This window comes from Canis lupus, chromosome 26 (assembly GCF_048164855.1).
Source record: "Canis lupus baileyi chromosome 26, mCanLup2.hap1, whole genome shotgun sequence".
Classification (NCBI taxonomy): Eukaryota; Metazoa; Chordata; class Mammalia; order Carnivora; family Canidae; genus Canis; species Canis lupus.
This window is the reverse complement of record NC_132863.1, coordinates 8998105-9022127: the sequence shown is the minus strand read 5'-3', so window position 1 is coordinate 9022127 and position 24023 is coordinate 8998105. Positions and strand designations below refer to the sequence as shown.

Genomic DNA, 24023 nt, shown 5'->3' with positions numbered 1-24023 from the left:
GGAGATTGACGAAAGCAATGTACCTAAACCTTGTCATCTGAGGGCATATTTTTCAAACGGCAAATCCGGCATTCTTCGAGAAGGCACTTACTCAGTAATACACATGCCAGCTGTTTCTGGAGTTTGCTTCCTAAGGGCAGAAAGACTGCAACTGGATCCTGCAGTCAAGAGTCAAAGTCGGAAACAAAAGCATACCACTTGGGTGGCTGTGTTAGGGAGTGGGCCGGCATGCATATGCATATGGGTAAAAACCCAGGAGCAGATATGTTAGGAAAACAAGACTGGTTTTTATTGTTGTAAAGCTGGACTTGGGGAATCTGACTGGAAACTTCCTTCTCATGCATTTCGACCTGCAAGAACCAATGCCTCACCTTCCTGTGACTTAATTGTTTCTCTTTCCCTTCTTATCTTCCTCTCTCCACAAGAAAGCTTTTTACTCTACAGGAGATGTGTTAACCAGACTAATTTTAAAGGCAGCCTGTCACTGCAGACTTCAAGCCTATTGTGAAATCTCTGTTAAAAAGACTGTCTGCTGGGGGTGGGAGTCAGGGGGAGACAGAAAAGCTGACATTTTCTCCTGCTTGATTCTGACTCCATTTGGTGGGAAGAAGGGGGAAGAAAATACTGACCTATGTTTTTGACACATGCTGTAGCACAACTTAGCCTTGTTAAGTGAGCCAGAGCAGCAAGGATGGCTTCCTAGAGCAAAAGCCAATGCCTGTCGCCTACTTGGAGGACTAGAACAGAGCAAGTGGCAGACATTATGGGGTACTATGAACATGCCATTTAGAACACAGGGTGTAGGTAGCTACGGAGCTGCCCTGTCCCAGATCCTCTGTTAAAAGCTATACTCTATCCTCCAGGACAAATAGCACAGGCGTTGTTGGGCGGAGGGAATCATACACATACTTACATCTCCATTGGTAACATTCCTTCCCTACTTCAGAAACTTTCTTTCTTTCTTTCTTTCTTTCTTTCTTTCTTTCTTTCTTTCTTTCTTTCTTTCTTTCTTTCTTTTCTTTCTTTCTTTCTTTCTTTCTTTCTTTCTTTCTTTCTTCTTTCTTTCTTTTTCTTTCTTTCTTTCTCTTTCTTTCTTTCTTTTCTTTCTTTCTTTCTTTCTTTTCTCTTTCTTTCTCTCTTTCTGTCATACTATTATAAACTTTTTCTTTTATTCAAGTCAATTTCAAATGTTTTCCCATCTGCAACTCTCTTCAGTCGATTATTTTTCAGAGCTTCTTAGTGAGATGTTTCCCCATTACTTCCAAGGCTCTTGTTGTGCCTCTACTATTTGAGTTCTCCTCTGCGGAGGATTCCCCAGCCTCTTGCCTCTGGATTAAGAGCTGGTAGTACTGGATAGCGGGTCAAGTAATCTGAGCCTGGTTTCAGGTCAGGAACTGAAAAGGGCTGTGCTGGGTGATTCTTCTGCTCCTTGAGGCACTGGCTGAGGTCACCATTTGGCTGCATGCAGCAGGCAGCTGGGCAGGGTTGGAAGGTGCAGAAGGACTCACCCATATGCCTGGCCCCTCAGTGCTTTGCCATATGGCACCCTGCCCTTTACATGTGCCTCTTTCTTGGTAGGCTAGCCTGAGCATCTCTAACATGGTGACTGGCCTCCCAGAGGGAGAAAGTAGAGCTGCTCGTCCTCTGAGGCCTTGGCTTAGAGGGGCCAGAACATCATTTACATGTTTCATTGATCTAAACAAGTCATGGAACCAGTCTGGATCCGTGAAAGGAGAGAGATTCCATTTCTTGAGAGATAAAGGATCTGTGGCCATCTTTAACCCATAGTAATATATTCCAGTCACTCCACTTCTCTGTTTTCTGCACTTTAACTACATGTTTTATATTTTGCTCCTGTGTCTTTATATAAATATTTCTTTTTAAAAATTTTCCAAATAAGAAGAGATTTAGAAACTCTCCCAGCAGTGAGGTAGAAAATTCTGCCTTTATTTGCCTTTGAAAATTTTATTTTTTTACTCATAAATTCACAGATATATATATATATATATATATTACACATTTTAAGCCAAAAGAAAATGTTCACTAGTTTCTAGTATCTAGCCATCATTGCACCTGCCTAGTGATTTATTTTTCAAGGAGTTATTTACTATGGTGTAAACTTGACTGACATAATCTGTTCAAGACAAAATATTCCATAGCATAGATGTGTTAGACTGTCATGTGTAACTTAGGTACAAATAGATATTTTTAGCAATGTCTATCAAACAGGGAAAGATGCCATAGAAACTCAATCAACCAAATTTCCTTACGTGGTGCATATTGCTTGAGTCAAGGCAGAAAAGCAGATTTGAATTAAGATCAGTACTGCATTTTGGGAAATGCTGTGCAGGGAGAGAAATGTTGTAAGAGTGCTGAGTGAATTTTGTTTACTGTGGTTCAACATTTCATCAAGCAAATCAGGTGAGAAGGGACAAGTATAAATGTACCTATTTATGTGGGTAATTTTTCTGTTTCGCGCCTCTGATTCATCTCTCTGCCTTGCTTTGGGAGTCATGCTACATTGGTTACAATTAATTTCAGTGCTGCATATTAGCCGTAAAGAGATATTTCATAAATTGACTTGATGTATTTTTCCCTCTCTGTGGTTTTCTTGAAAGATGAGAATGGTCCAGAGGAAAAACAAAGTACAGAAGAAACAGAAGGGCAGAGTCAAGAAACAGGTGGGCTCAGATTTCTTTTGAGGAGTCTCCTAGGCCTCATCCACAGAGGTGAACAATAACTTTACTCAAATGTTTTCTAGAAATGCATATACCTTTTCACCAGTTGACTTCAGTATTCATTTAGGTCTCCTTCAAGAAGCCATCAATTCCACTGACTACAGGTGAGAGTGCTTCCATTCAGAAGGGTACATTCTCATTCCTCATTCACCAATTCCATTTTTTTCTGCCTAACAACACTTTGCTTCGAAATGCTCTAAGAGCGACCAGCAGAGGTTAGAAGGGCCAGCTCAGAACTTGGCTGCATTAGGACAGGTCAAAATTAGCAGATTTTGTTTGGGAGAAAAAAAATGAAATGAAAAAATGTTAAAAGGGAATAAATAAGAGGCTTTCCCTCCATGAGGAGTAGAATGTTCTTCACTGTTTTGCATTACACTTTGAAGAGCTGTGTTTCTGGTTGTTATTTTACATGTTGTAGCAGATGGAACCTGGTAACCCCACAACCCAAGCTAAAGTGAGATCCAAAGACTTATTGACATCTCCTCTGTGCCCTAAGAACAGATGTGTCTATTGGATGTTTATAGATTCTCTGCTGTAGATTCTAAGTTGAACATCTTTAAGTAAAGTAGCACTTAAGGCTCTAAAGAGATTGTCACCACCTTTAACATCTCATTTCTTCTTAGCCATTTTTGTACTCGGGCACATTCTTCTTTAAAAGACTGATAGGCCTAGTTATGCCTTTGTCAACACCACCACCAAAATCAAAATATCCTTCCTTTAGTCTCCAAGTCCTAATGAGCCCCATGGATGGGGCATTTTTTTAAACAGTGGGCTCCATCCTATGTGTACCAGGCATGTCCTAGGCCATATACTGAACTTTGGAAATCAACCATGTAGTGTGATAAGTTTTTCACCGAAAACTTCCTACATTAACCTTGGAACTTTTGCAAGAGAACTGGAATCTTTTATTATTAACCTGGAAGATGGAATTGAAGAAGGCCAATCAGAGAAAGCACTGAAGCAAAGCAGCAAGGACCTTGTGTAGCTGCCACCGGGTCAGCTGGCTCCCTTGGCCGAAACATAGTCCTTGCAATGAAATGAATTTCTGATACAGCGAACTGTTGTTATCCAACATCCCCCACCCCAGCTCCTGACACACACATCATTATGCTCCATGGATATGAGTCTAATGTGAGAAGCTGTCATTGTTTTCACTGTTTGTGGCTGACAAGTATTAGTCAACTAACTGCTGACAGCTGAGGCCATTCTCTGAATAGTGAGATTTCACAGGTTTTATTCACTCACTGTTCTGTCCCCAGCTATCTTTATCACCATAGATTTTTCCCACACTTGTTCACATACACACACACACACACACACACATGTACACATTTGCCCATGTTTTATTAATTCATCCTTTTTAAGCTAGTAAGTTGAGAACAAGCAGTTTCTTTTTGGATTTGGGATTGCCTGTCAGCAGAGAGTGGTTGAGTATAATATGTAAGTTTTCTTCTCCACCTCTTGGATCAATAGCATTATCATCACAATATGTTTACCTGTCAATGTAAAGAATAATCCTAAATGTACCCCGAAGGGGCTTCTCTTGCTCTTCCAAGTGAACCCACTGGCTGGGACAAGTCATGGCAGGATCCATCTCTGATCTTGGCTATTGTCAATATACATGATTATGTCTGCTATGGCTCATTTCATAGCCTCCCTAATCCAAATGCACAAAAATCAACGATGAGGTCCCAGCCATTAAAGTCCTTTTGACCTACTGTTGTTCTTCCAAAATATAAATACCTCCTTTACATTTAATATGATTTCCAACTTCAATTTTGATTATGTAACTGCAGGGCTCTTCTACATTGTGAAGAACACACAATCTCAAACCAGCACAGTTTTGACTGCTGTCATGATCAAATCAAATCAAAGTTGTAGACAATATTCCTCAAACAGTCCTTTAACAAATGCATATCAAGAGTCTACTGTGACTCACGCACTGTTTTGGGCACTGGGATATAATAGCAAACCAAAAAAACAACATCCTTGCCTCCTTGAAGCTTATATTCTGATGGGGTTGGCTGTGGAGGGAGGTAAAATTCAGAAATAAACAATAAACCAAAAAATACAAGATGGTGATAAATGCCTTGTGGAGAAATGAGGTAGGTAGAAGGAATACTGGGAAGGCAACTTTCCATTGTCTGGATTTGGGAAGGACTCCCTGAAGAAGGGATATTAAATAAAATCGCAATGAGGAGATGGTGGAAGAGCATTCTTAGATGGAGAGACAACATGATGCAGATGCCTCAAGGCCAATTTTAGCATACTTGGAGAAAGAAAGTGTGGCTGGAGCATGGTGCATTTGGGGGAACATGGTGTACGATTTGGTTAAAAAAATCATAGGACCAGATAATGTCTGATTCCATAAGATTTTATTTTATTAGAACTACAAAGAGAAGCCAGTGGAAGTGTTGAAGTTTTAATGAGCTCACTTTGCCTGTGAGTAAAAGTGGTTACAAGAACCAGAGTGAAACTGGTTAGACTATAGCAGGAAAAAATGATGGCAGTTTCTGGAAATGGAGACAAAATGGACTGATCTGTTATGTTCCAGACAAAAAGATAACAGGATGTGCTGATGGATTTGGATGTGGAATATGGGGAAAAGAAGAATCTAGGATACTTCCTAGATTTTTAGCATGAGTAACTTTGTAGATGATGGTGCCATTTGCTAATATATAGAAGACTAGTCACGAGGCACAGTTTTTGTTGAGGAAGTTAATAGTTCAGTTTTTTTCCATGGTAAATTTGAGAGGACTCTTAGTCATATGGAATGTTAAGAAGCTAGCTAGTTAGATATATGATTCTGGAGAGATGTAGACTAAGATACAGGTTTGAGATTCCCTGGCATATAAATGAGATTTAAAATCATAGTTCTGAAAAAAGCAAATATTTACAAAATAAAATAAATAAAACCATGGGTCTGGGTAAGATTCACTAGAAATAACATGAAAATAAAGAAAACAATGGGCTTGAGACACCAAGACATCTAGATATGTGACAACAGGATAGAAAAAAGAAAGTGTTTCAGAAAGAACCAGTTAAGACTCCATGAAATTCTACCAAGAAATCAAGTAAGATGAGAAAAGAGAAATGACCATTGGATTTGGCAAAGGGCAGTCATTGGCATCTTTCCTCAGAGAATTCTCAGAGGGGTATTGGAGCCAGTGGAGTGGGTTATTGAGAGACCATGAAATGAGGAAGTATAGAACAATAACATAGACAGCTCTTTTAGGGAGTTTTACTGTGAAAGGAAGGACAAATGGGAAGATGTAATAGCAAGGGAAGGTTCATAGTCTTGTTTTTTGTTTTTTGTTGTTGTTGTTGTTGTTGTTGTTGTTTTTATAGGAGATTGTTACCTGCCAAAAGAAAGTGATTTATCCTCTCCAATTATTCCCCTACTAAAAATTTTATTCTTTCAATAAAGGCATGACCTGCAAGTAATAGTCGTATACATTAAGAATGAAGGAGATACTAGAAAATATGCAAGTTGTCTTTAAATTTTAATTGTTACGGGTGTGTGAGTTCTCTTGAGTCCCATAACCCTGTTACTAAACAAAGAACGTATACTCCTTTTTGATTCTTTCTTAAATTGTTAAGCATTAACCATTCTAACTGATTTTTATAATCTTTCATATATTAAATTTACTATTTTAATGTTAGTAAGTTAATTATCTATTATCTTGGAAGCCAGATATGAGTGGGGTCACTGTAGTGCTTATGATATTGAGAGGAAAGATAAACTTTAATGAAGTTCATTGCCACAGTGATGGGGAAAGGACTTCCAAGTTTCTTAGTCCCCACTCTGTGCTTGGGTGACATGAAATCTCCAATTGGCTTTTGCTGCTTTCCTACAACTGATCCCCATCTCCTGGCCTCTGCACTGACAGCCATCAGATATGCTCCCTGCAGTTTGACAGGCTGGCATAACAGAGCAGAAGTGCTATGCTACGAAAAACCAAACCTTAAAACACACACATGAAAGCACTTTGTAGAAACTTGCAAGGAAATACTTTCACAAGCTTTCACTAAAAGAAATGTACCATTTTTTTAGAGATGGGAAAAAGCAAAATGCCAAAGCATAATAGGAGGACCAATGAATAGTATTCTTCACCAAAAATAGTTGTAGTCATTGGGCTCTGTGTTCCCTGAAGATACTTGTCCATTAATTATAAAACAGAGTCACAAACCCTAGCCCCTTCAAAGACCATTCAGTGTCTTAGAGCATTAAACAGGCTCAGGCTTCCTTGCAGTAGTGAGGGACTTTCCACAGTCAGAGAAACTCATCTCGACAGTATTAAATCTGAGCCAATGTTTCTCTTTCTGCTGTATAGATGGAGTCAATGCTGCAACTGGGCCCAGCCCTGCTTCGGAAGAGGCTGTTGAAGTCTGTAAAGATGAAGGTATGAGACCACTTTTTATATCTAAAAATCCCAAACTCATAGAAGACCACTTAGATTTTGTTTACATGGGAAAATGAAGCAGTGAGCAAATCTACCTAATTCTCTTAAGCACCTCTATTTCCAACATAATCAAATATCACACCCACTCTGTTTTATTCCATATCTGCCCTTTTCAGAATAAATATATATTTGAATATATTTGTTCCTCTGAAAAGTAACTATTAAATAAGAAAATGATCAAAATCTTTTTGTTTAAAAAAGATGCTTATTTGAAACACCAGAATTAGGCAGTTCTACTGTTTACAGCTACTCATTAGGAGTAAGTTCAAAAGAGTGGCATTTGAGAACCACCTACCAGCAAGCTCCATTTTCCAGATATAATAAGAAAGAGAAAAATGTTGAAAGGAATCTATAGAAATAAATCTTTGGCAGGAAAATCATCCCTCATTCTATGAACAGTTACCATGAGAAGAAAATGGTGCAGACCCAGGTATCTCCAGAAGAAGAAAAAAGCAAAGGAAAATAATATTTAAGGTCTAGAAAAAAATTTGAGGGAGAAATACTGGGGGCTCATGTGCAGATAGAGTTCAGAAACTTATCTGAAGGAAAAATAGTCCCTTCTTTTCTTTGACCCTATCTGTCTCCACACAAAAAGATAGTATTATTTTATATCAGTCATCGGAGGCTATTAAAAACCCTTCTATAAACAAGATTGTTGTGTTTTTATGAATGGGCATCTAGTAAACCATGGAATCTACTTGGAACTTTTATATAAATGTGTTGAATACATTTTTTTTCAGTTTGGAGTAATATAAAAATAGATATATACTTGATATTGATACTTGCTATTCCTTGAATCAGTATTTAGAAAATCAAAGTCATTTTACAATTTTTTTTAAAGATTTTATTTATTTATTTGAGAGAGAGAGAAAGGAGAGAGAGAGAGAGCACAGAGGGAGAGTAAAAGGGAAAAGCATAATCCCAGCTGAGCAGGGAGCCCTACATGAGACTTGATCCCAGGACCTTGAGATCATGATCTGAGCCGAAGGCAGATGCTTAACAGACTGAGCCACTCAGGTGCCTTGTTTTATAATTTTAATACTCAGCTATTTGCAAAATGCATTTCATTTCATATTATCTGGTAAATGGGTTTTCCTAAATGAGATGTCCTGTGTAATGAGAATAGTTGCTAACATTGTGAACTCTGGGGCTAGATGGTTGAAGCTTAAATCCTGTCTCTGCCACTCAAAATTGATATAACCTTTGACAAGTAACTCAAGGAATTAACAAGTAATGACAAGTAATTAACCTATTTGTGCTTTAGTCTTTTCCTCTGTAGAATGAAGACAATAATAATATCTACCTCAAAAAATACCATAGACTTGTCAATTGTACAAACTTTTCACCTGGCACATGTACAGATTGGGCTTCCCAAAGATAGATTCTGTGAAGGAGATTAGGAAACAAACATTTATCAGGGAGCGCTCTTAGAATCAACACCTGTGAAAGAGAAAGAGTCAAAGCAGAACTGGGTAGAAAGGCACTACCAACAGAAGCCATAGCTAGTCTGAAGATAGCGTGACCCTTCTGAGATGTATCATCAGAATGGAAGAGTCAGGTCAGTAAAACCTTCCACTGATAAGTCACCTGATACTGGCTGCCTGGGGAAGAGAGCATGGCCCTCCGTGAGGCAGAGGTCTTCCACTGCGGTAATCCTGGAAGCCTGAGGTTAATGAGGGCTGCTTGCACCTGGGAAAATAAATTGCTCATTCTTAAAGGGGGATCTTGGTTGCCCAACAAGTATGTATCACACTATAACTTTCAGTGGTCCTTTTTTGATCATTGCCACTTTTTAAATGAATTCCTTAGCACTTCCCTTCATATTACTCAAATATGTGTTCTTACATGCCTGGTTTTAAAGCCATTTGGTGTATCTAAAAATGTAATAATGTAGATATCCACATAGGTTCTGATGAAAAACCACAGGTCAGCTTAGAGAGAGAAATAAACCTGACTCCATCACTCTCATCACTCCATCCACTCCATCACAGTGGAAAGACAGAAAGTGGTGTTCATCTTATGCAAATAACTTTGGACATTCCAGTCATTTGGCTTGTGATAAAAAAAAATTTAATGTCATGAAATTGAATGGTGGAGTTTAGGAAACAAGAGATAATCTAAGTACTTCAAACTGCGATATTTCCTGTTGAGCTGTTTGGTTTGGAGATATTACACCTTTGTAGAAACACAGTCTGTGATGTTTCTTGATGCTTTTAGGATCTCACACCATTAATTGCTCATGCCAGCATCAATTTCTCAGAATACTTTTAGGATTTTCTTTACATTAAACTTAATGGTGATGACTCAAGTTCTGTCACATATCACAAATGCAATTCCCTAGTAAGATTAAATGTGAAGTTTTAAGGATTTTACTGAAATAAATTGTTAATATCCATTAACCTCTTGATCTTGGACAAGGAAAAGTATTTTGAAACCCACATTAACATGTGATCCAGTTTCAATTAAAAATGGGACATATAAGCTAAGATTTTTGCTTTTCCCTTCTGAAATAGCATAGACATGAGACCACTGTTATTGATTGATTACCCATCTGTACAAAGCTTAGGCCAAGTGCCTGCCATCTTGACTGATATATACACAGCTTAGAACAAAAAAAGAAATGAATTTGCCATTGAAAGCCTCCAAGACTGAGGTCAAGTTGAGATTAAAAGACAGTCACATGTGTTGTGGATTCATTTCAAACATTCACCATTATTAGCGTTCATGCAGAAATATATCTCCTCCTTGGTGACACCTGTACTATTTATGAGCTCTGCAGTTATAAGATCACTTATAAAAATGCTTATTACACTCTCCAGTTTAAGTGGCAGAATGTTTTTGCTGATCAAAGGTCCTGAAGGAGGCTTTGCTTTCTTGCTTTTGCTTCCAGACTTTGATCTTGCCCCAGCATCTTCTTGGATTTTGGAATCCCTGATATTATGGGCTGAACTTTCTCTCTCAATCTCTCTCTCTCTTTCTCTCTCTCTCTCTCTCTCTCCAAAATAATTCCCAAAGATTTTGAGATTCACCAGTTATTTCTCAGTTTGCTTGTTGATTGGCTGGATTTACATTTTTTTTATTTTTATTTTTTAATTTACATTTATAACTTTGGTTCTCCCAGGAAACTGGAGTCTTCTAAACTTCCAGGACTGAAAATGAGCAAACAAAAAAATTAGCTGGCTATGTCACTTGGTTTGGGATATTAAAAAAATTTTTTAGGGATCCCTGGGTGGCGCGGCAGTTTGGCGCCTGCCTTTGGCCCAGGGCGCGATCCTGGAGACCTGGGATCGAATCCCACGTCGGGCTCCCGGTGCATGGAGCCTGCTTCTCCCTCTGCCTGTGTCTCTGCCTCTCTCTCTCTCTGTGTGACTATCATAAATAAACAAAAAAAAAAAAAAAACTTTTTTTAAAGATTTTATTTACTCATTCATGAGAGACACGGCGGGGCGGGGTGGGGCAGAGACACAGGCAGAGGGAGAAGCAGGCTCCATGCAGGGAGCCTGACATGGGACTGGATCCCAAGTCTCCAGGATCACATCCTGGGCTGAAGGTGGCGCTAAACTGCTGAGCCACCCGGGCTGCCCTGGATATTAGATTTTTAAAAAAATTAAAATAGGTATGTGAGAGTTGAAGAATTTCAAGAGAAAGTGTCTTCTGGAGTGTCTTCTGTACCAGTGATTTTGTTCAAACGTTCTAGACATATTTCCCACTGGGTACCGATATGCTTATTGCCCATTTACCCCACATAACTGCTAACAATGCAAGCTGCTAACAGAAGGAGGTACAACTGATTGGCTGTGGGATCAAGAGCTAGATTGTGCACTGCAGACTGAAGGCACCTGTTCCCAATGACTCATTACAGACCTCCGGTGGGCAGCAGTTGAGTTGGGAAGCTGAGATGTGAGGAGGAGGAATGTTGATGTATAATTCATCCACAGGGTGGGTTCATGCCAAAGATGCCACAGCTAGGACTGAATTGAAAGGTAATGCTGGCCTGAGAAAATATCTGTAGGTTCATAGGAGTTCTGAAGTTATTTTAAAAATAAGGCATGCACTTATCTATTGAGTGATTTCCTTCTCTGCTGGTAAAAACACTATTTATTTAATGGTGGTTTGTACTTTAAATCCTTAAAAACAAACCTAAGAGTACAAATGTTAAGGCTTGTAAAACAACAAATGAAGAGGCATTCAGATGAAGGGGAGTATAAACACAGGAGTAAAATTTATGCCAGGAATATCAAGTTCTCTGGTTGAAACTGCTGCAAAGTTTGTATTATTATTATTAATTATTATTATTATTATCACTATTATTCAAGATATAGTCATTCTCCTTAATTCAAGAAGAACTCTCTGTTCTAGTTGTCTCAACATTCTTAATAGCTCATCCTTACAGCCAAGGCCAAAGCACTTTACTGGAGGGAAAAAAAAGTGCTGTTTCAACACATCCCAATTCTCCTGTCTTATTATTTAATCAGTACCTAATTTGAATTTGAAGGTCAACAAGACCAAATCATATGCTCATTAATATTAAAAGAAAAATCAATTAATACTCAGGTGCATGTACACCCGAGATTGTATTCCTTTGGAGCTCTGCAAGTCACATCTTTGCTATTTTGGTGTTTAAGAAGTGCGATGTCACCTGGCAAAGGATTTCCTAACCCTTAATCTAGTTGCAGACCCCCTACAGGTCACAATTTCTGTAGAATAAGAGCAAAGCCAGAGCAGGAGTCAGCCCCACCTGGCAAACAAAAGAGAAAGGATGAAATTATGTATGAGGAAGCAGGTTCAGGTATGTGCAGAAGATAAGCATACATGCTCCCAACCATTGGTCCCTGTAGCCTGGCCAAGTGGTATTGGCTCCAGATGGCTCCGGCCATGTTTCTTTTCCTTGCCTATATTGTTGCAGATAATGAAAACATTGGACCACCCATGAAATTCCTCTCAGGCTTCTGCACTCTAATTTTTTTTTCAGCCTTTTTTCTATTCTTGGTGTCTACCGTCCCCCTATTAAGTATAAGTAGTGCTCCCACTACTCACCAAAGTGGGACAAAGTTGTCCCCTGTCCTGGATCTGCATTGGGAGAATGTCTGGATACACTGTAACACTAGAGTTATCACTCCTGAATTTTAAGAGTTTGAAGTGTAGAATCAAAGTCACTGCCCTCTGGCAGCTCAGTGAAGGGGAAAGAACTAAGATGTATGGAGTGTCTCTGGTACTCAATGTTTTACATTTATGTACAATATATTCTTCATTTCACAAAAGAGTAACCTAAGACTCATAAGCAAGAGAGAAAGGTGTATGTGTGTAGGGGGTGGGGAGAAGAGAACAACTTTATTTATGACTGTTTACTCCCAGCTGATAGTTAAATGATATTTACTTTACGGAATCCCACCAAAAGATAGTATTTTGTTCTATTTTTAATATAATATTTATTTTTCTGTTGTAAGAATAATACATATTTATTGTAAAATATTTTAAAATGCAGGGAAATATAGAAGGGAAAAAAGCCTATGATCATTTTCCCTTCAAGGATTAAATTATTTAAAAAAATGTCTTCGTTCTGATTTTTTAGTGAACCATGAATATTTTTCCGTGTCTTTAAATATTCCTCAAAGGCATAATTTTTATAGGAGGCATAATATTTCATCATATGGTTGTCTGACAATTTACATAGCCAGTGTTCTAATGTTAGATTATTTTGTTATTTACCGTTTTCTATTATAAATAATAAGGAAATGCAGTGCATACATTTTAAATAAATCTCTATGTATATCTATGATCACTTCCTCAGGATAAATTCCTGATTGTTTTGATTTACTAGGGAAAAGGTTAAGATATTTTTATTGCTTACATTTATTGTCTTATTTTAATAGTAATGTATGTTTATTATATGAAAAAACAACAACCAAAAGAAGAAACAAAAAATATCATCCATAATCTCAATCCCAGGAATAAACATATATAATATGCTGGTATATAAACTTCTAGTCTCTCTCTAGATTGCTGCAGATAGATAGATGGATAGCTAGGTAGATGATAGGTAGATAGATGATAGATAGATGATAGATAGATAGATAGATAGATAGATAGATAGATAGATTCTTTTAGGGTATTATTTATTTCAGAGAGAGAAAGGGAAAGGGAGAGAGAACAAGTACAAGTAGGGAGAGAGAAAGAGAGAAAGGGAGAGAGAGAATCCCAAATTGACTCTGCTGAGCCCAATGCAGGGCTTGATCTCATGACTCTGAGATCATGACCTGAGCTGAAACCAAGAGCCAGATGCTCAATCAACTGAGCCCCTCAGGTGCCTGAAACTGTCTTTTAAACATAACGTAGATTGTGAAATTATTTCCATGTCTTTTGACAGTCTAACAACATCACTTAATTGTACGTTCCAATAAATGTATGTTACTTACCCTTCTCCATTTGAGTCATTTCTTTGTTTTCAGTTTTAAATTCTGTAATGGCCAGGAATATTCTTTAATTTTGTAAATGTTCATGATCATTTCTGTTAAAAAAAAAATATATATATATATATATGGAAATGCATACAAATCTCTATCTTTTCTATAACGAATAGAGTTTACGGATTCTTTTTTCATTCTTTAAATCATATATATTCATTATAAAAAAATCAAATAATAAAAAACAGTATAAGGAATAGAATTTTTAAAACATGAGCAATCACAGCACCCTGAGATTACTAACATTCACATTTTGAGGACCATCTATCCTTTCATATATAACTTGTTGGATATAGGCACCCATACAAAATTTTACAGAATTTGATCATATAATGTGTGATTTTAATGCAATTTCCCCCTTTTTATTGTTTGCTTTTTGCTTACTTCCCACCTTCCAATTGTTCAGTGAGGAAAATATACTAATTAAGTATATTTAAGTATATTCTCTTATCCCAACTTCTGGAGTCCAGATTCCAGCTCTACCATGACCTGTGTGACTTTGGGCAAGTTCTTTATTCTCTGTACCTCAGTTTAATATCGAACATTAAAATGAAGCAATCCATTTATACATGTCAAGGAGTGCCTGATACAGAGTAGGAAGCTCGGAATTTTCATACATTGTTAAATATACATGTTTTTTAATACATATTATATCACATTCTATGCACTTTTCTGAGTCTTATTTTGTTGCAAGCAGCAAAGCTTTGTGGAAATCCCTCTGAGTCATTTTATGTAGACCTAATTCATTCATTTTAAAGCTCCTGTGATATTCCATAGCGTGGAAGTACTATAGTATATTCAGCCATTTTTCTGTGATGAGCAAGCACTTTCTTCCCATTTTAATGCCATACAAACAATGCTCTACCCATATATCCTTATAAACAGTGTTTTTATTTGTATGGGAAGGATTCCAAGAGTGTGAGTTCTGCTTTGAGGAGTTATGTGTTTTTAATAGATACTGCCAAATTGCTTTCCCAAAAGGCTGTAACAATTGGTATTTCCACCGGCAATTGTGATTTTTGCTCTTTTCTAATATTTGCCAGTTCAATGGGTGTAAAGTAATATCTCATTACTTTTAAAAGGTCGGTATTATTATTCCAGTTCTGTGGGTAACTGAGGCTCCAAGTTGAGTAACTGGTCTAGTTACCCAAAAGGTAGAACCAGAATTTGGAAACCAAGTCAACCTAAACCCAAAGCCCATGCTTTTTTCATCACACCATGCTGCTTTCCACATCATGCATTTGGAGCATGAGATACTCCTTGCCAGGGTTGGTTGGGGGTGGGGAGTTGGATGCAGGTAAGTCCAGAGTAGTCAGGGGACCCAAACTAGGTGAGTAGAGCATCAGGATTGAAGCAACAGTGTGGGGAGTTTGGAGCCAACCTACCTAGTCCACATTGCAGTTTTGACCCTAATCTGATCCTATGATGAGATGTGTGCACAGAAACACCCTATATACCCATATACCAGATATAAAGTCCAAACTCCTTTGTATAATATTCATAATATTTTCATATAGTCTGCTTCTACACCTTCATGTACCTTGCTCTGTAACCCAGCTCATATAGGTGATATTTCCCAAAACCCATTGGTGTACAACATTTGCCTTTGTCCTCTCACATCTGTTTTCTTTAAGATTTAGATTCATTTCCAATATCTTACCCTTACACGAATCCTTTATTCCATCATTCCTTTTTTCCCCCTTCCTTCTCTCCCTCCTTTACTTCTTTGCATCAACCATCATTTGAGCAAATATTTTCATGACAGGTATTATACTAAATAATGCAGGGGAGGGACATGCACCTTTTCACCTTTCTTGGTTTCTCTCCTCTTCATTGCATTTCATTCCATGCAATGCTAAACTGTCTCTTCTAGTTTCTTGTCAATTTGTAAAACTTCAAAAATTACCATTGCCTTGTATCATCAATATTAGCTGTATACAGGACTTATCTAACTTACTAGAATGTAAATAACCAAGTCTCATTCATTTGCATGTTCTGTACCAAGCCCCACATGGTGACTTGTGCACAGTAGGTCCTCAATATTGGATATACAATCTGTAGTAGAAAATGAGTCACTTATAACTGTCCTAATATCATGGCCATTTGGCCAAAATATTTATTACTATTATTAATATTCCTAATACAGGGAATTCCCTTTCAGAATTCTATTTCAGAACTGAATTTTCCCCAAAATGTCGTACTGGAGAAACACAAAGGCAAATTCAAGCCAGACTTCCCTATTTGTTTGCTTTCATTTGGATATTCCTCCTGCATCAGAGAACAAAATAAATTTCTTCTAAATGGCAAATATATATAGATCATTTGCTGTGATTGAAGCTCATTATTTATGCTTAATTTATGATGAAACTTTTCCAATAAGCTTTTCAAATGTTTTGATTAAATATGTTTTACATTAGTGAAAGTAGATAAAATCATTTATCTTCTTTTTAGTATTAAAAGTATATTTATCTCCACAGTGTAAAATACTCTCAAGTGGCCATTGGAAGTCAAGTAGCAGTTGCTATATGAAAATATACATTTATATAAATATATATTTATATAAAATATACATTATATATATATATATATATATATAAAACTTTTCCTTACAAATCAAATGTGACTGTAACTATATATTTGTAACAGTCAATTTAGTTATACAATCTCTTGGGACACATTTCTAAAGATCTGATCAGTGATCCTTGGAAACAAAATCACCAGATTAGGATATAGGGATTACTTGAGTGGAGTTGCAACCCCCTTGCCCAACACACAATTTTAAACCCAGACTTAAATCCAAATAGGTCTAAGTTAGTATGAGCATCCCTGTGGTCTATTTTCTGATTCACAGCCTTATTTTGAGTTCTTTTGTGCAAGTCATGCAGCTTTTATGAGCCTCAATTTATTTTGGATTCACAACACCACCACTCTGTGACTTTAGGTAACTTCTTTGGATTGTCCTCAGTTCCTCCTCTGTAAAATGATGATTAATAGTGGTGTGATGTCATAAGGTCCAAATATCATCATTGGAAGAAGTTAACTCCAGCCCTCATGAATGACTTGGAGGGGGTCAAGACTTCAGTGGAGGGAGTAATTGCGATGTGGTAGAAATAGCAAGAGAACTAAAATTACAACTGAAGCTGGAAGATGGGGCTGAATTGCTGCCATCTCATGAGAAAACTTGAATGGATGGGGAGTCACTTCTTGTGGATAAGCAAAGAAAGTGGTTTCTTGAGATGCAATCTACTCCTGGTGAAGATGACATGAAGACTGTTGAAATGACAACAATGGATTTAGAATATCACATAAACTTAGATGATAAAGCAGTGGCAGGGTTCAGAAGATTGACTCCAATTGTGAAAGAAGCTCTACTTTGGGCAAAATGCAATGTGTGACAGAGAAATAGTTTGTGGAAGGAAGAGTCAATCCATATGGCAAATTTCACTGTTGTGTTAGTTTAAAAATTGACACAGCCACCCCAACCTTCATCAACTACCAGCCTGGTTAATCAGCAGCCATCAACTTGGAGGCAAGATTACAACTTGATGAAAATTCAGATGATGATTAGCTTATTTTTTTAGCAATAAAGTATTTTTTAATTAAGGTACATACATTGTTTTTTTAGGCATAATGGTATTGTACACTTAATAAACTACAGTGTAACGTAAACATGACTTTTATATGCACTGGGAAACCAAAAACTTCATTTGACTTGCTTTATTGCAATATTCACTTTATTGCAGTGCTCTGGAACTAAACCCCACAGTATCTCCAAAGTAGATGGAACTCATAGATACAAAGAACAGAAGGGTGGTTGCCAGAGGTGGGGGATGGTGAGTGGGAAAAATGAATGAATTATTTTTGTTTTTATTTTTTTTAGTTTGAATAAATGGAATATATTTGTATTTATGAAAGATAAATACTTAGGTCACATTAAAGTACGCCTCAAAGTACATCAGAGAAAGTAACAAAACTTAAAAAGGAAGAAGAAGAAAGCAAACAAAGCACAGCTCCCTTCTGTTACTCAATGATAACATATTTTCAATGACAGAAACTATTTTTTAGCTCTAGTATTATTTATTTTCCAGTGGTCATTAGGTGGTCTGGTGTACAACTTGATGAGAATTTTGTGCCTATTTATACCCTAGTATAATACAATAGATACAATAAAAATTCAGAGTTTAGCTCTAAACATGGACTACTTCTGGGTTCATTTTATGTCATTACCCTTTTCCCATGGGAGCTTCAGAAAGAAAAATGACATAGCTAAGAAAAAAAAAGTGTTGGAGTGATTTCTTTATAAAGCAAATATACATTATTATTTGAGTTAAAAACTAAATACTGTACTTTAAAGGAGTTTGAAAGGATTTCCAGAGTTAATTCTGAAGATATGTATTTTGGCTACTACATAAGATATGACCTCACTGAAAAACAGAGATCCTGACAGTGATTCATGTAGAACAGCACACGATCGTATTCTAAGTGAGCAAAGACACCAGAGAAAGTTTATGGTAAAGAATTGACTCCACATTCATCAGTGACATTGTGATATTGATATCAGATATTTCCATGTTTAAAATTGTATAGCATATGTCAGGATGTTAGTAAGTGTTCTTTATATAAAGAATGCCACAGTCAAAAATTTTTCAAATCTACAAGGTTAGACAAAGTTGAGTGGTTTCTACAGATTTTTCAGAGCCTTCAACATGCTCATATACACTGAGAAGCTCAAAGTAACTGACCAAATCCCATCAGAAAATGTTCTGCTTCTTACTCTTTTTATATGTAGAATATTTTTAAATCCAAAAAACAATTGGGAAACACTTTGGGAAACAATTCCCCATCCTATTCAAAGGAGTTTAACATAAAACTTTCAAACATTCAATAAATCATGATCACTATAATAATACAAAAAAAGCAATGATAAGATTGCTTTTTAAAAAATGAGGTCTGAATTTCTTAAATTTGTGATACTACAGTGTTATTGAGGAAACGTTCTCCCGAGTTTCAGAAAAGGATGTAGCCTATCATAGTTTTTGACAATAGATATTTTCACAAGCAGAAATATGTTGTCCTGCCTCGTTCCTAATGATACTTGTTGTCATCTATTCTTTCCACCACTGTTGCCGGGGGGCATATTTATTGCAAGAGACAGAGAGCTCAAAAAGACAGAGAATGTCTCAGAACAGCTGCATTTCTTAACAAAAAGGAAGAAATAATTGGCTAGCTAGTGGTGGAGACTGGAAGGCATTTTAATCAAGTACAAAGACAAGGTTTACTAACAAGCGTTGGCATTTACCGAAAAGTTCGTCTTCCTATTTCATTTAGAAATTTGCCCTGATGTTTTGCACTAGATGTGTCACATTAAAGTGGAAAGACAGGCAGAAACTATAGTAACACTCACATACACATGTGCACACACAAAACAACTCATGTGCACACATACACACACGTGTGCACACATTGTGTTTTGAGACTCAAATAAATCTGGGCAAGGCAACACTTCTCCCAGCTTGCTCTATGATTTAGGATGTTTCTGGGCTCCTGGCAGACTCATCTAAGTTTTTCAAAAGGCATGTTTCAATAGCCATTAAATTCCTTCAGTTCACCAACTATCCATAAGTACTATCTACCCCAACCACAGTGTGAAACAGAATCAATTCTAAGTATTCCCTCAATAACTACCTTAACTATGTAATAACACACATTTCTGTTAACCTCTTCCTCAGAGTAGACCCGTAAGGAGCTGAGACCACTCTAGCGTCCTGTACTGGATTTCTCTGAATCCCTCTTCACTTTCAGGAAAAGAAGCAACTCTATTTTCTTATTCTGCAGTTTCCTGCTTCCTGTTTTCTGCTGTCTGGGGCTTCCTTCCCACTAGAAGTCCTGGTGTAGACTAGTCTAGAGAACTTGGATCTGTAAGTACTAATCTACTGCCTAAAACCTTTGTTTACTAGGATTAGCCAGAAGAGCCTTCTTCTTGACAGCCTTCTTTGGCCATGGTCTGAGCCCTTTCCCATTTTCTCCCTGGCACTTCTGCCAAGGTTCAGCTAAGAGAACATATCTGATCCTGCTCCCACTTTATTCTGTGAAACATCGATTCTTCCCTCTTTAATGCTTTTGTCCTCCTCCTACCTAATGGGTCTCCTCTTTGAACCATGCTTCCAACCCCACAATCTCTCTTTTTCATCAAGTGTAAGGAAACCAGGAATTTGCTTATAGTCCATAAGGTGGCCCTATGCCCTGTTTCTTTAAGTACAATTCTAACTGCAAAGATTTTATCTTCTTATCAGACCATATAATATGATTTCTGGAAGGAAAATAATAAAGGAAAAAATCTTCTTCCTAAGCATAAGCTATGACCCCATGGGAAACTAGATTTGACTGTTGTTTCCACAAGTTTTCTGCTAGTTTTTCAAGAGAAAAAAAAATGGAAGTGAGATGTCAAAAATAATCATTATATTCCTCTTCCTCACCCTCAAAATACCTTTTCTGTCATGTCATGTTATCTTTGCTAGTTTTTCCTTTACTTTGGAAATTCTTTCAGATGAATAAAGAAATCATGTGTTCTAAGAACTTTGTACATAGATCCTAATTAGTTGGATTTGAATAATAATGGCAATCAGAAAAATACAGTGCCAAAATATCATCATCTCACTTAATTCTTTCAATGACTCTTTTAGATGGACTATGAGTTAGGTAACACTAGCTGCTGTAACATAAATGTCAAACTGACACTAGAGAAATTTTTTTCTCATATGCGTAAAGTCCACGGTGGGAGGTAGAGTTCCATGCTGTCATTCAGGGGCTCAACCTGATGGAAGCTTGTGATTTCCAGCCTCTGGCCCTCAAAGTTGTCCTGATTCTTGACATCCAGTTAGCAAATATGGAGGAGAACAAAACGGTTGCACAGCAGGGTTTTTTATGACCAGGCCTAAACGTGTCACCCAGCACTTCTGCCCACTTTTTGTTGGCCAGAACTTGGTCACATGACCCTGGGCTACAGGAGAGATCTTCCTGAGTCCTGCAGGTTTTTCCTTCTCATATGACTACTAAGATGAGGGAAATGGATTTGTTGAATAGGTACCCATTATGTCCTAGAGATGAGTGGTGGTATTATTATTATTAGTCACTGTCATCATTGTTATTTCTATTTTATTTTCCTGATTTTACAAATAAGGCAACCAAGATTCAGGATGAGTAACTAGCCCAGGGCTACCCAAGTATTGAGGACAAAAGAATAAACTTGAAACTTTTTGAGAAAAAAAACAATAAAAGTCTTTCATTTCTGTGGGGTTTTTTTCTCCTTATGCTGTGAGTCTGCTCCATATTAAGAAACACACACATAACAGTAAGGCTTTATGGGATACCAGCTAATCCCACAAGGAAAAAGTGAGTGGTAACTACTTGGGTTTTTTCCACATTTCTGTTTTCAAGGACAATGGTATGTGTTAAGTTGTCTGCTGTATTTTTTTTTAAGATTTATGTATGTATGTATGTATTTCTCTTAGAATCAGAGAGTTCACAAGCAAGCAAGAAGGGGGAGACAGAATCCTCAAGCAGATTCCCCACTGAGCACAGAGCCTGACGTGGTGTTCAATCCCATGATCCTGAGATCACAACTGGATATCAAGAGTCAGATGCTCTACCAATTAAGTCACCCAGGCACCCCCTCTGATATTTTAAAGACAGTAATGTCTAGGACTAAATGATCATATGTTTGGATTTGCATGCTGTTTTACAACCGATTCACTCTATCATTTTTATTCATTCTTTATATCCTTCCTTATTCCAGAATCACATTTATAGTGGTTCCCTCAAAACTGATACCTGTCATGAACAATGGGGTCTTTACATATGCTAATAAATGAGCAGGTATCACAATAGAGGCTCAATGGAACTCTGATTCATGAGTTTGCTTATTGGTTTTCCTACTGGCAGATACCTTATTATATCTTGGTCTTGGATTTCACATAGTCGTGTGACACAGATAGCTGGTTTTAATGAGTCTAAGGTCAAGTGTATATATTTGAACCCTATATAAGTCAGCTGAAGGTAAAAAAAATAATGGTCATATTAATATATTGTACTTGAATATGATCTCATTTCATAAGTCACAATAAAGGTGACTGCTCCTAGGCCTCTGCCACTAACAAAACGAAATAAATAGGTTACAGCCCACTCTTTCTTGAATTCCTGTAATACCTTCATGTTTCCCTCAAAGTAAATGTAGACACCTAACTGTAACCTGGAAGGTACACCATTATAAACTCTACTTGTCTCTCCATTCTTATCTCACAGAACTTTCTCTCCTCTCACTATGCTTTATGCTCATCATGGTTCCCTGATCATCTTTTTAGATGGAACCTTCCTCCATTAAACCTTCATCCCAGCCTGCTGCTTATCACTTCCTAACACTTATTGCTCTCTATAACTATGTAAACCTCTTTTTCTTTTGCATACTTGCCCTTTGTCCATCTCTCTCCAATATAACCTAATTTCATGGAGGAAAGGACCTTGTCTATGTTGTTGATCATTTGTCTGTGATTAGTATATAGTCTGGCCTATAAAGGTACCAATTAAAATGTATGGGTGTTGTGTTGCCTGGGTGGCTCAGTCGATGTGTGTCTGACTCTTGATTTCATCGCAAGTCATGTTCTCCAGGGTTGTGGGATCGAGCCCCACATCCAGCTCTGCATTCAGCACAGAGTCTGCTTGTCCCTCTGCCTCTGCTCATCCTCTCTGTTTGTTCTCTCTCTCTCTCTTAAATAAATGGATAAAATATTTTTTTAAAAATAAAGCTTTAAAGTGTATGAGGGTTTTTATGGCCATCAATAGATATTTGTAAGACTTTCTGCAATATAAGGAAGAAAATACAGTTCTTGCCCTTTGAGGAAGTTATAATCTAGATAGAAAAAGGAGATATGTAGGTGTTAGTTACATAGCCAATATCAGCACAACAAAAATAGTAGTAGCTAATATTTATCTAACTTGTTATACACCAGATGCTATTCTAAGAACATGTTTTCACTCATTCCACTCTCATCTGTGATATAAATGCAGCTATCATTGCACTGTACAGACGAGGGAAGTGAAGCATCATGCAGTGAGGTAAGTGATCCAAGGCCACATAGTTAGCATGTAAGACAGCTAAACAACTAGACAAAGCATGACAAGCACCAACGAAGGATTACACTGAAACATATTAGAGGAGCTGCGAGTCAAGGAGCATCTCTAGCCCGGGATTATCAATGAAATGCAAGTAGAGAATATGACATTTGAGATGGGATTTGAAAGATACACAAAGGTAATAAAGTAGAAAGAAGTTATTATCATTGAAAGGAAAAGCATCCATGAAAGAGTGGAAGTAGGACATTGGACAACCTATTTTATGTACAATGAATAGATCCACTTGGCTTCATGATGGATCCATCCATCCACTCATTAGTTAGTTGCTAAGTTAGAGCCCTCATTGTAGAGAACCCTAAATGCCAGACTAAGAAGTTTGGGTCAAATCAATACGAAATAAAAATTTTCAACTATTGGATAGTGTTGGGGTGTAAATAGTTTTTTTAGTGTGGTGGTTGTTACAAGTTTATCATCTTATTCCTTCCTCTAATTCCTTCTCAGAACATCCTCTCTGATTATACCTAATTAGATAGACTCTTCTCCCCAGTTATCCCTATTAGCATTGGCCTTCAAATACACACATCTTTAATTATTTGTATAACTCATGCTAATACTAAGTTCCCTAGAACAACACTGTCCCATAGAGATGAATATGAGCCACAAATGAGAGCTATATATGAAATTTTAAATTTTCTAATAGCCACATTAAGGAATGAAAAAGGAAAAGGTGAAAATTGTTTTAATAATATATTTTATTTAACAAATATATCCAAAATAGAATAATTTCATCATGAAGTCAATATAGAAATTGATGATATATTTTACATTCTTTTTTTTTTTTTTTTTTGTACTGAGTCTGTAAGATTCAGTTGCATATTTTACACTTGCAGAATATGTCACTCAGGCTTACCACATTGCAAGGACTTACTGGCTACATGGGGCTGGTGGCTAATGTCTTGGACAGTATCTAGAATTAGCTTGGGAGGAAATATGGTTTAACACTTTTAGTCTTGAAGCTTGATTCTTTGGGAGCTCTTGCTGCAGGATTTGGTAACCAGTAGTGATATGACCTGGGCCTTTCTTGACACTTGGGCAGGTTGTTTTATTTATTTATTTATTTATTTATTTATTTATTTATTTATTTATTTATTTATTTTTATTTCCTGGGTACATATGAAGCTACAAGGCGGTTCAGATTTTTAGCAGTAAGATCTAGTATATCCAAAGTT

The 24023-nt window shown here is 37.1% G+C and overlaps 1 protein-coding gene across 4 annotated transcripts in view; it reads left to right on the top strand.

Moving 5' to 3' along the window:
- The window catches only part of MACROD2 (mono-ADP ribosylhydrolase 2), a 1923575-nt gene that overhangs the window by 1800302 nt on the left and 99250 nt on the right, over positions 1-24023 (top strand). For all 4 annotated transcript variants that reach the window (XM_072800037.1, XM_072800036.1, XM_072800035.1 and 1 more), the window contains exons 12-13: positions 2619-2681; positions 7073-7141. In XM_072800037.1, the coding sequence (XP_072656138.1) occupies positions 2619-2681; positions 7073-7141 (132 nt within the window). The remainder of the gene's footprint in view (positions 1-2618; positions 2682-7072; positions 7142-24023) is intronic.